Here is a 17460-nt window from a genome sequence, read left to right on the forward strand (position 1 = left end):
TTGGATGGCTGCCCATGGCATTTGATGGACATTAATGATCAGATGTGATGTTTTTGGCTCTGTTGGGCAAACTCGGCTGGGTGCTTCCATTCCCATGTCTGTTGCCCTTTTTCATCTCTCTTGCTTCAGCAACTTTAACTGCAGTCATTACTATTCATTGGGGGTGCAGCACCAGAAATAATTTTTAAGAAAGAAACCTAGAATAAAACATTTCTAAACAGCAAGGTAATGGTGTTTTTATTCCAATAGTATTTACAAAACATGTACCTGTTGGCATTCTTTGAAGTGAGGGGGGTGGGGGGAGGGGGGACAGGTTTTTAAGTTTCGGAACTGTTAAGGCTACGCTTATAGTGCCGGCGACGCGATAGTGATGTCAGACTGCGGTCACTGGAACAATCAAATTGAGATGGCTTCCAGCGATCGCGATCGCTTACTATAAGCACACGCAACGGCAGCAATGCATTTGTTTTGACGCGACGTCGCTGTCGCTGTCGCCGGCACTATAAGCGCAGCCTAACAGTGAACAAAGTTGATGCTTGTTGTCAGTGTTTGGACAGATGTCAGGGAGAGCTTTATTTGTGTTAAACAAATGAGTGGCTTCCAATTTCTCTGTTTGCATGGATTAACAAGGAAACGCTTGGTTCTAATTTAAGTAATATGCTTGCAATTGTTGCAAGCAGCCAAAACAGTTTTAGGACAGAATGTTCTAAATGAATTATTACAAGTACCTAGCATGTTTGTACAGGTTGCGGACATGCAATAGTAGCAGGACTCTTGTCTTTCAAAATTTTCCCCTTCTGGAAATGTGCAAATCTTTGTTTTATCTTCATGGCATACAATAAGAAAAATCAAATATTTTATTGTTTTGAACAAATGTTTAACTTCATTACAGTGCAATTCAGTTGCTGAAAACAGTACATTACAATATGTTGGCATGTCCGTCCAAAAAAAGAAAAATGTGTAAGCATTGCTTGTGCTGCTAATTTGCAACGCGACGTTTATTTCAGAAGCAATCTTTAGAATAGCAGATTCCAAAATATGGTCCTTTTAAAGGTATTTTTTAAATGAAAAGAAACACGATTATTGTTCCACGGATACTTTAACTGTGGAGTACAATAAACATTAAATTCAGCATTGTATAATTATGTATTTTATGTTGTGACCTAAATAATGTGCTCGCTCTCTCTTACTAAGGGCCTCATGCAGTAAGCAGCGATAAGCCACTTATTGCCAGCTTATCGCCAAAAAAGCCTACAGCGATTCAATAAGCCCCGATAAGTCGGCGATAAGAGCTTTTCGGCAATTTTTTTTGCAGTGGAAAAAAAAACGCCAAACGCGCGGCCATTTATTGACACTTATCGCTAGCTTGGCAAATTTGTGCTATTCTAGTACCCCCGATTAGCTTATTGAGGCTAATCGCCACTCTATAATTGCAATTTCCTCTTCAAATCGTCTCGCCGGGAAAAGTTGGCAAAAAGGTGGTGAGAAGCTGCCGATAAGCGGAGAGACGGCACTTAGAAAAAATAATAAATTTTGTCCTACATCCGATTGATGCCGGGACACTCCGCAGCTGATATCCATTAATATCCGCACCGGATAACAATAAATGCAATAAAAATGCATGTACAGGCAACTTCATTACCATAGCGGCTAAACGCTAAGGCAATGAAGGGGTTAAGGGACAACAGAAGCTTTGTTGGGGGCAGAGGGGTGTGTGAAGGGGGTACTTGGCGTTTCACTCACTCCTTCTGCCCCCAATAAACATTACAATATGTAATAAGCACACATACATAACCCACCCCCACATAAAACCTTTATTTATTTTAACACAGGATTGATAACATAGGCCGGCGGGTGTCCCCTGGTTGTCCCCACCGGGGTCCGGGGGTCCTCAGGTTGTCCCCGTGGGAGTCTGTGGGCTCTCGGGTGGTCCCCGCGAGTGTCCTTATGTCTCCAGGTGATTCCCACGGGTCATCATCCTCATCAGCATACTGCAGGGCCATGTCCTCCGATGCCAGCAAGAATACATACAAAAATACAATCGAATGGCCTCTAACACCTTAATCCCCTTAGCGGTTAATAACGCTATAGTAATTAAGGGGTTAACCACCCTCCACCACCACCCACCCAGGAGGCCTAACCACCCTCCCCAGGCAACTACCCCCACTCTCCATCCACTAATTGGTACAGTGGGTACATCATGCCCATATAATATGGGCATGATTTAACACTATGCTAGTCAATGGTCAACCTACAAAAAAATCAATCACCATCAATATCCAATGCAATCTAAACAATCACCAAATAAACAAAAATAAACAAGTAAACACAACAAAATTACCACCAATCAATTAATCAAATACCAAATTAACACCAAAATTATCTATTCCAACAGCAAAACAAAACCATCAATAAATAAATAATAATCTCCAAATAAACACCATCACTGAAAATAGAAACAACAAAAATAAACCACTATTTGTGCATTACATCAACATCAAGATAAACACAGCACTAAAGAAGCCGGCAGCAAGGATCTTACTGACAGGACACGATCGTGGGACACTGAGCACATTAAGGAAGTAAACGTTCTAGATACAGTGGTTTATAAAAGTAAGGGTTCCCTAGCCACAAGGTCTTCAATAAACTAACGGACAAGCATACATTATTACTGGCAACCAGTCATCATACCCCTGCACTGAAGAGAGGCTTACCCTATTCCCAATTCCTAAGAATTAAACGAATTACTAGCGATCCAAATGAATTGGAGCAAGCATTGGACAAAACGGCACAACGGTTCAAAGAAAGGGGATACAACAGCACAGACATTGTGACTGCATTGGATAAAGCAAGATGTTTGGACAGAGACAAACTCCTTAAACCAACTGTAAAGAGTGAGTACGATAACCGGTTCAACATCAAAAGCACATTCAGCACAGTCTCAGGTTGCATCAAACGAAGCATTCTACGACATTATCACATTCTGTCACATGATAAAAAATTGTCAAACACTTTCCACAACCGCCACGATTCTGTTACAGAAGAGGTCGTAACCTTGGGGATTTACTGACCCCACTACGAAATATGCAGCTAAAACAACATGGTTTCAAAGACCAGCAGGAGTACACAAGTGCCATGGTTGCCTCAATTGCCAATATCTGATCCTGGGGAAAACATTTTCACATCCTCATAATGGCAATCAAATTAAAATCATGGACTACATGAATTGTGAGTCAAGGTATGTGGTCTATATTATACCCTGTCTCTGTGGTCTGAACTACGTGGGGAAAACCATGCGGCTGCTAAAGGAACGACTAAGTCTGCATCGATCTGGAATATGGAAAGCATTGGCTGACCGAGACAATAAGGAGGACCTCAACCATCAAACAGTTGCCAGGCATTTTAAAGAGTGTCAACATGGCCTGTCTACCCTTCGATGCATGCCAACCGTGCAAGCCCATGCCCCGGGAAGGGGTGGTGACTGGAATAAAACTCTTCTTCAGTTGGAAGCTAAGATGATTCACTACTTGGATACTCTGAGCACAAGAGGACTCAATGAAGACTTTAAATTAAGCTGTTTTCTATAAAACAGCCCACCCATCTGATGACGGATAACAAGGACTGCTGACACTAGGATGTCTTATTTTCCACAGCAGCCACGGATGAAGCAAGGATTATAGACAATAAGAGAAGTCGTTATTAATTTTGTTGTATATCCTTGATACTTGTGGTACATAGTATTATGGCTATTTACCAATTCTTTACAGGAATGAGTCTGGTATTCAAGACCATGGATGATGCAGTTACCCTAGCTACTATTTATTACCCTAAGGAACAACCTGCTGTTCAGTATCTGATTGCATTAACAGTCATTCATCCAGCTATGCTGATCTACCTATATGTAATCACATCCTGTTACATCTTCATTGTGTACATATATATGTTACTCCCATCTAAGCTAAGATGACTCATCACTTGGATATTCCGAGCCCAAGAGGACTCAATGAAGATTTTAAGTTAAGCTGTTTTCTGTATAACAGCCCAGTCATCTGATGACAGATAACAAGGACTAATGACACTAGGATGCCTTATCTTCCACAGCAGCCGCGGATGAAGCAAGGATTATAGACAATCAGACACGTCATTATTCATGTTGTTACTTATCCTTGATACTTGTGGACATAGTAATACGTATTATGTCCATTTACCAATTCTTTACAGGAATGGGTCAGGTATCCAGGACCAAGGGTGTTGCTAGCTATTAATATTCATAGTGTTACTTTTGTGCATATTTACTTTAGTCACCTAATGGTAATTAATTCTAATGCTGTTACCATGGCTAATATTGATTGCCTTAATGAACAACTTGCTTTTCAGTATCTAATTGCTCATACAGTCATTCATCCAGCTCTGCTTATCTACCCATATGATATCACATCCTGCTACATCTTCATTTTGTACAGATGTTTCCCATTCACTATAGGTGTTGAAACAACTTTTTTGGGTTCACCCCTGCCCCACACCTTTTTGCGTTTATTTTTTGTGCAGCAATCTCGTACCAATATTAATGAAATACGATGCAACTCTAAGAGTTATCTATTTTACGTTTGCGCATGTGCAGTTGCATCCAAAATGGCCACCACGTCTATGCTGTGTCTTGGCAACCACTAGCTTGGGCTACCGGAGCTTACTTAGGCATGTTCTAGTGTGTTACACATTGCGCATGCGTTGGCTCTCCTTATCCCAGCTGGCTGAGTGAGCCACGCATGTGTAACTAGGAAATATGGACAGTTCTTCATTGCGCATGCACCGGATCTCCCAATCCAAGATGGCTGACGGAATGATTCAAAATGGCCGATGCAGCACCTTAGAGATCATGGGAGTACAGGTTTGGTGGGCTTAGGCCTCTTTTAATTATTTTTTGTGATTGTGTGTTAATTAGATTAATTACACCTGGGTTTAGGGGTATTTATGTTCTGTATGTTCATTCTTTCACTGCACCGCCCTGAGGAATGTCCATTGTTGGGACCGAAACATTGGAATTTTGTGCCCTGTTTATTACAAAATTATTTACTAGACTTACCTGAATGCTGTCTGCTGATTTCGTGAGAACGGTACTGTACATTTGTCTTTACTTTATGGGATATGCATCAACTTTTTTTGAATACTACTGGAGTGCCGGCTGATCTATATGTAGATATATATATAGATATCTATATCTGTATATACATAAACACATGTTACACCCCCACCCTCTCTCTGGAAGAGGTTGCTGTTACTAGTGAAGTTTGTGGTGCTTGCATACCTGTGGGTGTCCAGGAGAGCTGAGTGGTCCGCTATGGTGTGGGGGAACAGGACAGGCTTCTGGTGAATTTAGACTTGGCTCATGGTGTCAGCGCCTCCAGCTTCAGTGGGCTCCAAGATTCCCAGAGACAGTCCCCACCAAAGCAGACTTCTTTCACACCTCTGCCCAATAGACTGTAGACTCAGGCAGAGTTATATAAAACAAAGGGGCTTTATTTGCAGTCGCTGCAGATGGTACTCACACAGCGGATGCAGATGGGTCACAGAGGATTCCAGGCCTCTGGATGGTGCTTGGCTCTCTTGGCATAGAGGCCTAGGATCGATCTGCCTCCTCACCCCAGGGGGTGGGAGCAGAACACACACTTCTCACCCCTAGGAGGGAGAGAGCTGGACTCCTTGAATCCACACCCCAGGGGGTGGGAGCTGAACTGACTCTAATTTAGCACCCCCTCTCTGAGACTCCAAAAGGGGAGGGCACAAGGTCTGCCATGATTGGATATACATAGACTCTTGTGGTACCACCTCTTGCGTCACTCAGAGGGTAGCATGAGGGGGGTCAAAGTCCTTAGAATAGCCTGCCACAGCCTGTAGCTATCAGGACTTACATGACAGGAGGCAGAGAGGCAGTCTGGACCAGCCATGGCTACATATATATGATATACATCTATATCAAAGAAAGACCTACGCGTAAACACAAGAGAAGAAGGGAAAACAACATAGAGTAGTATGTCTTGATACTTTGGGTAAAAAGCTGGTAAGACATGCACTCACAATTACGAAGACAATAAATGCCTTTATCCAATGTTTGGATCTGGAAAAATGTACAGCTTTAAATCCTCATAGGTACTCCTATGAATGTTGTTACTTGGGGCTTGAATTCTCCACCTCAAACAGTTAGGCAACCGGATCCCAACTGTATATTTTCTGACACTCCACCACAGAAGGCAGTTGAGAGTATTTCACAGAGTCTCTCACACTCCGCTCCATTCCGATCCACCGGCGTCTGCATCAAACGAAAGATTACTTACGCATCACATGGTCGCATCCTGGTCTCGCGAGATCTCGACTCTCTCCACTATTGACGCTATGGAAGCCGGTTCCGAGATACGATCGGGATGTCAGTTTCTCACTCCTCGTCTCTATACACCGAACAGTCGACCCTACACGTTTCCCCGCTCTTGCTTCCTCAGGGGCTAATACTCGTGTACCTGTCCCTACGTTGATTATATAGTCACCTCCCATTTTCCATTGATCTGAATGTCTGAAATGTCTTTTCTTTTCCAATAAAGTTCCATTTTGATCGTTGTTTGATATAGCATATATTAGAATGAGATCTAATCATATTTACTTTATAGAAACCACTAACCGCTAATTACAAATTAAATCGTAATCCACATATATTGCATTATGTTTAGATATAGTGTTCCTAATACCTGTACGTGCTATTATGAAGTACAATTATGGTTCACATCACTAGTGTTCCCTCCATAAATAACAATTTTGTATCAAGGACGTAAATAAAGGAATTTATTGATTATAAACATTGAATCTAAGAGTAACTTAGATAATTAATTTAGACCTCAATGACATTTATAATGCAACACTATGTATGTAATATCTATCCTAGATACTTAATTCATATTATACACAGCCAGACAGTCAAAAATGATCTTGCAGAGAACTATGCACAACTGTTCATTGAGAATTGAAATACTCATACATCATTATTCATAGAGTTAATCATAGAGACTAGAACTACTTACAGTACATATCATTATCCCTCAACTATTACATATAGTACCATAGTTTATTTCATTATCAATATAAACGTTGATTATTGAAACTTTCATCAATATTTACATAGGAATACAAACACCAACCCTATACAAAAATCGACATTTATAACTATCCATTAAGTAATTATTTTCTATATAATGGTGTTATCTATCCATAGTTAATGAAAAACACTGTTATTCCACCCTAAAGCTATTAACAATAGATCCCAAGAATGTGATCCATTGGCGCATGGAATCTTATATCTTAATTATTTATATATTAGTGGATTAACCACAGAATTTTTGTAACTGGAATTTTAGTTAATCCACTAATATAAAAATAACTTTTCCACTTTGATTTGGGCAAAATAGTTTTGTGGATCCTAGAACTGACTTTAAATGTGTGAATTTATTGGCACAATCCCTCATCATGTCTGAGTGATTCTAAATCTTTTCTGGATGCTGACACCCTTTGCAGATTTTAAAATATATGTGGTATCCTTCTTTTTACACCACCATCTGTGTTAAAACAATTTTTTTCAGTTTACTTAAATCTCATATCTTACGCCAATTTTTTAAAATCTTTTTTAAAGAATTTGAATTTTGTTCTTTGGCATCCCACTAAACGGGGATTGTCTAAACTCTGTTCAATCAGGGCACATAACGGGACATTATCTATAGGACTAACAAATGTTATGTTCCCCGAGTTAACATTGTATTAACCAAGATAGTTCTAAGCAAAAATAACACCCGTAATTGAGTTCTTCAGCATAGGCTTAATATCACGTTATTGTTGCGTGAACGTCAAATAACGGGCTATTATGTAAGTCTTGGCATTACTCCTATTGAAACCCTGGAAAGGGGTCTTTGCTTTACGAGAGGAGAGAGGAAAAGAGGGGAATAATGCTGGGAAAGCACGCTTGGTTATTGAAATCAGAGACCTACCTAAGGCCGCGTCCATGGTGAGCGTGACCGCGCGCACGCAGCCCGAGCAGCGCGATCAAAATGCTGTGCCTCTGTGAGGCAGGCCATAGAGCGTGATGCGCGAGGAAACACATACATTTGTTTTTGTGGCGCAACGGCCAGGTCACATGAGCGGTTCGCCCAATGACATGCATCCGACACACCCCCTCCCCCCGTTACTTCTACCTAGAGGGCGCAAATCGTTCCAGCGAGAGGCGCGCGTGAAGCCAGACACACACACACACACACACACACACACACACACACAGTCCTGCACATGCACCACCATGGACGCAGCCTAACCCTGGCTTTACTCCTATCCTAGCCAGACAGTACAGAAGCCCTATTTCAGGGTCTGAATGGGAGTAATCCCAGACTTGGCTATGACTTAAATCAGGGGAGCGCAATCTTTTTTCCCATATGCCCCCCTGCCGGCTGTTCTCCTCTCTCCACGCGCCCACCCCTCTTACCTTGCCTTTGGCGTCGGCGTCAGGATGTCACGTTGCCATTGCGACGCTTCTCCAGAAGCAAGGTAAGTGCAGTTTACAGAGGCCTTCACTGCTTCCCCGGCCCTTAATTTAAGTGCCTTCGGGAAAGCCTCTGTAAACCTTGCGCCTCCCGCAGACAATCTCAGGGGGCGCGCCCCCAGTTTGCACACCGCTGACTTAAGTAACACAACATGATCCCCTGTGTTAACCTTACCGGAGTTTAGTGGATAGGGAATGATATGATAACACCTCATTTGCATCTTATTATCACCATTATAGTTAACACTATGCTCATGGCTTAACGTTACGTTAATACAGTGTTACTAATAACATGACATTAACTTGTGAGTGTCACGCTAAGTAGCCTAACAGAGTTTAATGAATCTTAGCCAAAATGTTTTTGTGACTAAAATGTTGGGCAAAGTGTTTATATAAAATGTTGGACAAGTCAGTAAAAATATTAATTTTGGAAATGCATTTAGGAACATTTCCAGCGGCTTATTGTTTCCCATTTGGAATGAAACCTTTTATTTAATGTTTTTCTTGAAGATAATGTCTCGTGCTTTTTTTTTTCTCTGACGGGGACTTGTTCATAACTATAAAAATAGCTGAAGGCACAAAACAAAAAATACATCTTGTTAATCGTAAGTCTAAGCCTTGTAAGTAAAATGAAGGGATAATATAAGTGCATCAGTCATTGGACTTTGCAATGTGCTCTTGTGCTCGGCTTTATTATACTGTATAAAGCAGCATGGTGTAATGTAGAGACACAGCAAAACTGCTAATAACAACTGGGTAGAAGTTGTGCTGTTATCACTGACTGCAAAATGATGCCATTACTTTGCAGTTCCAGTGATTAAAACAAAGTATTTTCAATACGGTTTATAAAAATAATCATCAAATATCCCAATCTGTTGCGCTTAAAAGCAAATAACACCTTCATGTATCTGCAGTGAAATCTTTATGCTAGACCAATAATGCACACAACTCCTAATCCTATTTAAATCCTATTTTGAATTTCAGCTTGAAGTTGACTTTGAACAAATAGTTTTCCACTTTAAACATTCAGTAGGACACTGCTCAGGTTCTTATGCAGCTGATGTGAGCGATATTGCTGCAGCTAGTTCAAGAAATGCTTTCATGTCTTAACTTTTTTTTAATGTTATGCTTCACACTTTCTAAAATGTTAAGCTTTAATTTCATGCACATACATTTTCTTTCTGTCACAGTTTTTTTTACTGGACGCAGTACATACTCTAAGTATGTGTTTAATTAAGAAAAATAAAATAAAAATGCATAATTACTGTTACTCTAAAAACACTGCAGCAAAGCTTGAATAACATTTAATCATAAACATTTTTGTAGATGCTGTTGTTGGTAAAAAAAAATACATGACAAATGCAGAAAGCATTAACTTTTAATGTTAACTTTTGTGCTTTTGCTTGTGCTTTTGTCACTTAATCCTTTATAATCAGAAAAAAATGACATAGTACAATCAACAGTTCCCGTATATATAGGGAGCGTCCTGAGGTTCCGCAGCGGCCCGATAGCACAGGGCGCCGCCATGTTGTAATTGACATTGCACAATACCCATGCGTGACCGGAGGCACGGAGAGAGTTCGCGCATGCGCAGTGTAAGCGCACGAACGACTGGCCAATAACCAGGAGGCTCTGAAGTAAAATTACAATTCCCATGAGCCTCAGCAGAGCCACATGACACCAGGGAACGAATAAGAGTGAAGGGATTGCTGGCAGGCAGGAAAGGGAAGCGTGGGGGAGAGACCACGGTAGCAGAGGGTGATGCAGGAGCAAGGGGAGAGGTTGTGTGTGCAGGGGGTCAGTGACCCACCTGCGTAGGCCAGATTTCCCCTCAGGCCCCAGTGCAGACCCTGAGTCACCACCAGCTTGTGGTACTGCAGGGACAGCCCTAAAGAGAGAGACATCCTATTCCCTTACTGTATTAGCAGACAGGGACACAGTGTTCTTCCTAAGCTGCTGTGTGTTCAGTGGTTTGGGCTCAAGCTGCTGGACATTATCAAACTCGTGAGAGACTACGCTGGATCGGCGGATCCTTTTCGAAGTCTGTTACCGGCTGCTGGAGTGGCCGGAAGGTATTTAATAAGTGCACCAACACCGGTACCTTCAGGCGCTGATTCCGCCTTGGGGGAGGGTTCTTTGGGGACACTGGGTTGAGTGACCAAGGGACTGAGTCTATACATTGGACATGGTGTGGGGTACACACGGTGGTGGGAAGTGACATTACTCAACGTGGAGAGTGGCCAGGCCACTGGTGTATAATTACTGAGTATCAGCTATTCATGTACTGTGATTATATGTGTTTCATTCCTAATATGTGTAAGCTAAGGTTTTGCAATTACTTATTAGTAAAAGGTTACAACGTTGTGGCTTGTTATCATTATTCTTACCTAGGGGAATCTTACTTATTGGGAATCCTTGGTAAGTGGTGGTGCTGCCAAGAACATATTGTTACCCCAGGCTCCCAGTTAGCGGAGGCCCAGATCTTGCTGAGCCAGCAGGTACATACAGCACTAGTAGTCTCTCTATATCAGCAGGAAAGAGGACTATATATATATATATATATATATATATGAGTGCTCATTTGCATGTCATTTCCCAGAATCCCTTGCTGCAGTGGAAGTGCTGTATGCTGGGTGACAATGGGGAAAGACAGGGTTGCAGACCTGTCTAAGACATGCAAATGAACATACAGTAATATTTACAGTTGCTATATACACACACACACACACACACACACACACACACACACACACACACACACACACACACACACACACACACCATTTAAAGAGATTTGTTCAATATTAAAACCTAGAATTAAAAAAATTGTTCAGAATGAGCCTCTCATTGTATTATACACTGTGTTTTCTGTGTGCCATTATACAAATAATTTTTAGAATAGCACTGGGTTTTTTACATTTCAAGGTGAAACAAATGAATATGATGATGTTGTGAAAAGCTAATGTGTATGCTACTGTGGTTACCATTGACCTGAGGTGGATATATAGACTATCTGGATAACAGTAGGTGGGGTTGAGAAATTAGCAAGCAACGACCAGAATAAATATAGAAGTCCTACTTTGCTTAAAGCAGCAAAACATGTTGTACTTCGCGATTTAAAAAAATATATCATTTTTATTACAGGATTGAAGCAGGGGTCAACAGAGCTGAACAACGTTAAATTCAGCTCTGAGGACACTCTGCTTCCAGGGTGCCTGTAGCAGCAGTCAGGAAACTTGTGTACCTAACTAAATGACGACTTAAATGTCCCATGTCACGAGGGCCAACAGGAAGCCGTGACATCATCCCTTACAACTTCCTGTTGGCACACTAGACCTGGACATTTAAACTCGAGAAACCGGCACCCCCTACAGAGGTAAGTATCTCTGCAAGCAGGGGGTCCCGGAGATTAAATGAACACAGTTCAGCTGCAGAGACGCCCTGCTTCAATCCTGTAATAAAAACATGTTTAAAAAATTGCGTAGTGTTAAATGTTTTGCTGTTTTAAATCTATCCAGAAATGTTTTCTGTTTTGATAATATTTTGATGAAGGTGCTTTCATGCTCTGAAACGTTGGATGTTTTATTGATATTTTTCTTAGTCATTAAATTGAATGTATCACGCCTTGACTGATTGTCATTTTTTCTTGGTGTGCTAGACTTGATTTTTCTATACATGATTGCTCTATGTTAAAATTTAGAGATTCTGCCACTCTCCTACTATATGAATGGATTGTATATGTCAATCAGGTGCATACGGGAAGGAGATAGTGGAAGGAATGAAGGGGTTAATGGATTAACCAAGATTCCTTTGTGCACTCTCTATGACCAATTGAGGATTCCTAGCCCTCAATTTGTCATAGAGAGTGCACATAGGAATCTTGGTTAATCCATTAACCCCTTCATTCCTTGCTCTATGTTAAACCAGGATAATTGTTAGCACCCTTCTCAATATTATATTTGCTTTATACTTATAATGACCTTTTATCTATAGGCCATCACAATTTGTTGGCACTGGATTTTTTTTTTTTTTTGTGAGTACTAGATAATCAATAACACAGATATTTATTTGCTCCTTTACAGGGCAGAAGGGGATTTGGTTCTATCTATGTGTGGGCATCTGGAAACGGTGGAAGGAGCCGAGATCATTGTTCTTGCGATGGCTACACCAACAGCATCTACACAATCTCCATTAGCAGCACAACAGAAAGTGGGAAGAAGCCCTGGTACCTGGAAGAATGTGCATCAACTCTGGCCACCACATACAGCAGCGGGGAGTCCTACGACCGGAAAGTAGTATGTGTCTCAAATTCCTTCCTTTCTTTCTCAGATTAGCCTTCTACAGTATGTAAATGGCAAAGTAACTTGTAGTCACTTTTGAATTTAGTTTTATGTTGATTTAAAAATGGGCAAGTTTTGCCTTCCTGTAATTTCCCAGCAGCTTTGTTTGTTTTGTCTTTTAGGAAGTCATTGGTCAATATGAAAAAAAATAAAACATAACTGGAATATGCATCACTTTTTTCCCCTCTTCGTCAACAGTATTTCTGAAGTACATTTGCGCTGCATGCAAGGTACTCAAACTGTGGCCCCAGGAGTAATAGTGATCCAGGAGTAATAGGTATTAGTGTTTCTGGAATCCCATGAAACCCATTTCTGGAGCTCTCTCACCTGCAGATGCAGACTGTGGCTCTTTTTCTTTTACACTGGCAGCAGATCGAATACCGCACCATACGCTTTGTTAAATTTCCAATTTGAATGTATTCATATATTGAAGATCTAACTATGTATGGTGGCCTCTAACTACATTATTATAAATCCATAAGTAGTCGGCAATGAAGAGAAGTTTGAGTACCCCTCATTTAAGGGCATTAAGTGTATATGAAAACTCGGTGGTGTTTTTGTTAGTAAAAATAAATGAATTTATATTTAAACTAAAGTGAATAATTTTGCTTTAAATTTAAAAAAAAAAAATATTCATGTTTTTATTTATTTTTGGAAAAAACACTATATGCACTTTCTTGTTAACCTCTGAAAAAAAAGGTGTCAGAACCCAACACAGTGTACCCCACGAAAATAGCCCTTTATAAAATATTTATACAGTGCTTTTGAATACCCACTTTTCTGCAAGAGGGTCTGTAATGCAATGTATTATGGGCTCCTCTGGCAGTGAAGGGGATATGATCAAAATATGCTTTATAAACTAGGTTGTTTGAAAGTCATGTGCATGTAAATGGCTTTTTCTGAGCTTGTTAACAGTTATGGTTCGAAAATATATAAATATGAATACTATTTGCAATAAAATGAAAACAGTCCACCATTTTTTTATAGTTGCATTGAAAGTATAACAGAAGACAGCACATGAACAGATATTTCAGAATATAGTTAGGTCCGGAAATAATTGGACACTGATACAAGTTTTGTTATTTCGGCTGTGTACCAAAATAAATTCAAGTTACAGTTAGATAATGAATATGGGCTTAAAGTGCAGTCTATCAGCTTTAATTTGAGGGTATTCACATCCAAATTAGAGGAAGGGTTTAGGAATGACATCTCTTTAATATGTAGCCCCCTCTTTTTCAAGGGACCAAAAGTAATTGGACAATTGACTCAAAAGCTGTTTCATGGACAGGTGTGGGCTATTCCTTTGTTATTTCATCATCAATTAAGCAGGTAAAAGGTCTGGGGTTGATTCCAAGTGTGGCATTCGCATTTGGAAGCTGTTGCTGTGAACCCACAACATGCGGTCAAAGGAGCTCTCAATGCAAGTGAAACAGGGCATCCTTAGGCTGCAAAAAAAAAGAAATCCATCCGAGAGATAGCAGGAACATTAGGAGTGGCCAAATCAACAGTTTGGTACATTCTGAAAAAAAAAGAACGTACTGGTGAGCTCTGCAACACAAAAAGGACTGGATGTCCACGGAAGACAACAGTGGTGGATAATCGTAGGATCCTTTCCATGGAAAAGAAAAACCCCTTCACAACATCCTGCCAAGTGAATAACACATTCCAGGAGGTAGGCATATCATTATCCAAGTCTACCATAAAGAGAAAACTTCACAAGAGCAAATACAGAGGGTTCACCACAAGGTGCAAACCATTCATAAGATTCAAGAATAGAAAGGCCAGATTAGGTTTTGCCAAACAATATCTAAAAAATCCAGCCCAGTTCTGGAACAGCATTCTTTGGACAGATGAAACTAAGATCAACCTGTACCAGAATGATGGGAAGAAAAATGTATGGAGAAGGCTTGGAACGTCTCATGATCCGAAGCATACCGCATCATCTGTAAAACACGGTGGAGGCAGTGTGATGGCATGGGCATGCATGGCTTACAATGGCACTGGGTCACTAGTGTTTATTGATGATTTGACATAAGACAGAAGCAGCCAGATGAATTCTAAAGTGTATAGGGATATATTGTCTGCTCAGATTCAGCCAAATTCAGCGAAGTTGATTGGACGGCGCTTCACTTTACAGATGGACAATGACCCAAAACATACTGCGAAAGCAACCCAGGAGTTTTTTAAGGCAAAGAAGTGGAATATTCTGCAATGGGCAAGTCAATGACCTGATCTCAACCCGATCGAGCATGCATTTCACTTGCTGAAGACAAAACTTAAGGCAGAAAGATCCACGAACAAACAACAACTGAAGACAGCTGCAGTAAAGGCCTTGCAAAGCATCACAAAGGAGGAAACCCAGCGTTTGGTGATGTCCATGCGTTCCAGACTTCAAGCAGTCATTGCCTTCAAAGGATTCTCGACAAAGTATTAAAAATGAACATTTTATTTATGATTGTGTTAATTTGTCCAATTACATTTGAGCCCCTGAAATAAGGGGACTATGTATGAAAATGGTTGTAATTCCTAAACGTTTCATATAATATTTTTGTTCAACCCCTTGAATTAAAGCTGAAAGTCTGCACTTCTATTGCATCTCAGTTGTTTCATTTCAAATCCATTGTGGTGGCGTACAGAGCCAAAATGATGAAAATTGTGTCAGTGTCCAATTATTTCCGGACCTAACTGTATAGTGTCTGCTGATTTCCTTTCTGCGTAGCTAGAGACTCTAGGCCCGGGACTCATGAAGTGCCTCTGCAGCGTCTTTAGGGTTGCCACATTTAAGTTTTTTAAATACAGGATGTCAAAATCCGGTAGTAAAATAAAATTTAAATCCAGACATTTCCTACCGTATATGTTTAAATGATTAAAATACACACAGGCTCTCTCTCCTCATCTCTTTCTCAGCCCCACTCCATCTCTGAGCCCCACTCCATTTCTGAGCCCCACTCCATCTCTCAGTCCCACTCCATCTCTCAGTCCCACTCCCTCTCTCAGTCCCACTCCATCTCTTAGCCCCACTCCATCTCCCAGCCCCGCTCCATCTGCCAGCCCCACTCCATCTCTCAGCCCCACTCCTTCCTCCACTTCACAGAACCCCCACCCTCTCCACCTCACAGCTCCCCCCCTCCTCCTTTCACAGACCCCAGCTTCCTCCTTGCTGCGAAACTCTTACCTGGCGGTAGGTATTTCAGAGATGAAGGTCCAGCCAGCAGTGACTGGAGGAGAAGAAAGGCAGAAGTGAGTCGGGAGATGGCAGGTGCAGTGGAGGACCATGGCGGCGGGAGCAGAGGACAGTGGTGAAGCTCTCCCCAGCAGACACCGGACATTGTAATTGACTTCTGGGTCATATACGGCTGGGGTGGGCTCCTCCATCCTCTGCCTTCTGCCGCCGCACCGCTTACACCTTTCTCCTCCTGTAGCTGCCGGTCGGACCTTCGTCCCTGAATTGTACCATTGTCCCTTAAATACAGCACAATTATGCATCCCGACAGAACTTTCAGGGACAATTCGTTGACATAAGGGACAATCCCACATGTACAGGACATCTGTCAACCCTAGACGTATTGCACGCTGTATTGTCATTAAGGGCCATTGAGGGGAATTGCAGTTAACACCAGATCGGGGGACACTAACCCTGATTGATGCTTAGTGAATATCCATTCTAGAGGCTTATTCTAGATCTGTCGAAGTGGGCGATTGGGCCATTTTTAGACTTAATTCCCCATTGAAGTCAATGAGGCATTTGGTCCAACATCAGGCTGCATCGGCGAATACAGACCACTTAGAGCAGGAAGAATGCAGGGGTTTCAAAGTGATCAGGATAGAGCAATTTTAAAAACTCATATACAGTACAAAGCTCTGTTTCTGCAGAAGGACTTACGTTGCTTGTCCTGTCATGCACTTTAAGACGCATTTTTAAAATAGGTAAAATATTCTGGTTATCAATGATTTCGATACGTAGCGATATACAGGGCAGTTTATCTCGAGTTAAGAAAATATTACCCTTCATTTCTGAGGGACCTTGATAGCATTTAAAACAATGTTAGTCTAACCGTAAATCTGGTAAGGACAATGTAGTGATCAACTTATGAAACTATTTATTGAAACGTATTAGTCATTGATATCAATAAGAATCCTAAAAGAGACAGCTTTATTTATTTATTTATAAAATGTTTTACCTGGAAGTAATAATTTGAGAGCTACCTCTTATTGTCAAGTATGTCCTGGGCATAGAGTTTTGATGACAAATACATGGTTACAAATACATAGTTACATTAAGTGAACAGGGTTATACATTATATTCAAGACATTGCATGCACAGTTAACGATAATATATGTCATAGACGTATGTAACATACAGACCAGATTAAAATGTGAGACAGCTTTAGTTTTTAAAGAACTTAGACTAGTGGCGGCTGTGAGAGTCTCCGGTAGGTTGTTCCAGTTGTGGGGTGCACGGTAAGAGAAGGAGGAGCGGACGGATACTTTGCTGAACCTTGGAACCATGAACAGTCTTTTGGAGTCTGATCTCAGGTGATAAGTGCTGCA

General features: G+C 41.1%; 1 protein-coding gene across 2 annotated transcripts in view; it reads left to right on the forward strand.

The window, feature by feature from the left end:
- The window catches only part of PCSK5 (proprotein convertase subtilisin/kexin type 5), a 470036-nt gene that overhangs the window by 229306 nt on the left and 223270 nt on the right, over positions 1-17460 (forward strand). For both annotated transcript variants that reach the window (XM_075598528.1, XM_075598537.1), the window contains exon 8: positions 12652-12864. In XM_075598528.1, coding sequence (XP_075454643.1) covers positions 12652-12864 — 213 coding nt within the window. The remainder of the gene's footprint in view (positions 1-12651; positions 12865-17460) is intronic.

This window comes from Ascaphus truei, chromosome 1 (assembly GCF_040206685.1).
Source record: "Ascaphus truei isolate aAscTru1 chromosome 1, aAscTru1.hap1, whole genome shotgun sequence".
Classification (NCBI taxonomy): domain Eukaryota; kingdom Metazoa; phylum Chordata; class Amphibia; order Anura; family Ascaphidae; genus Ascaphus; species Ascaphus truei.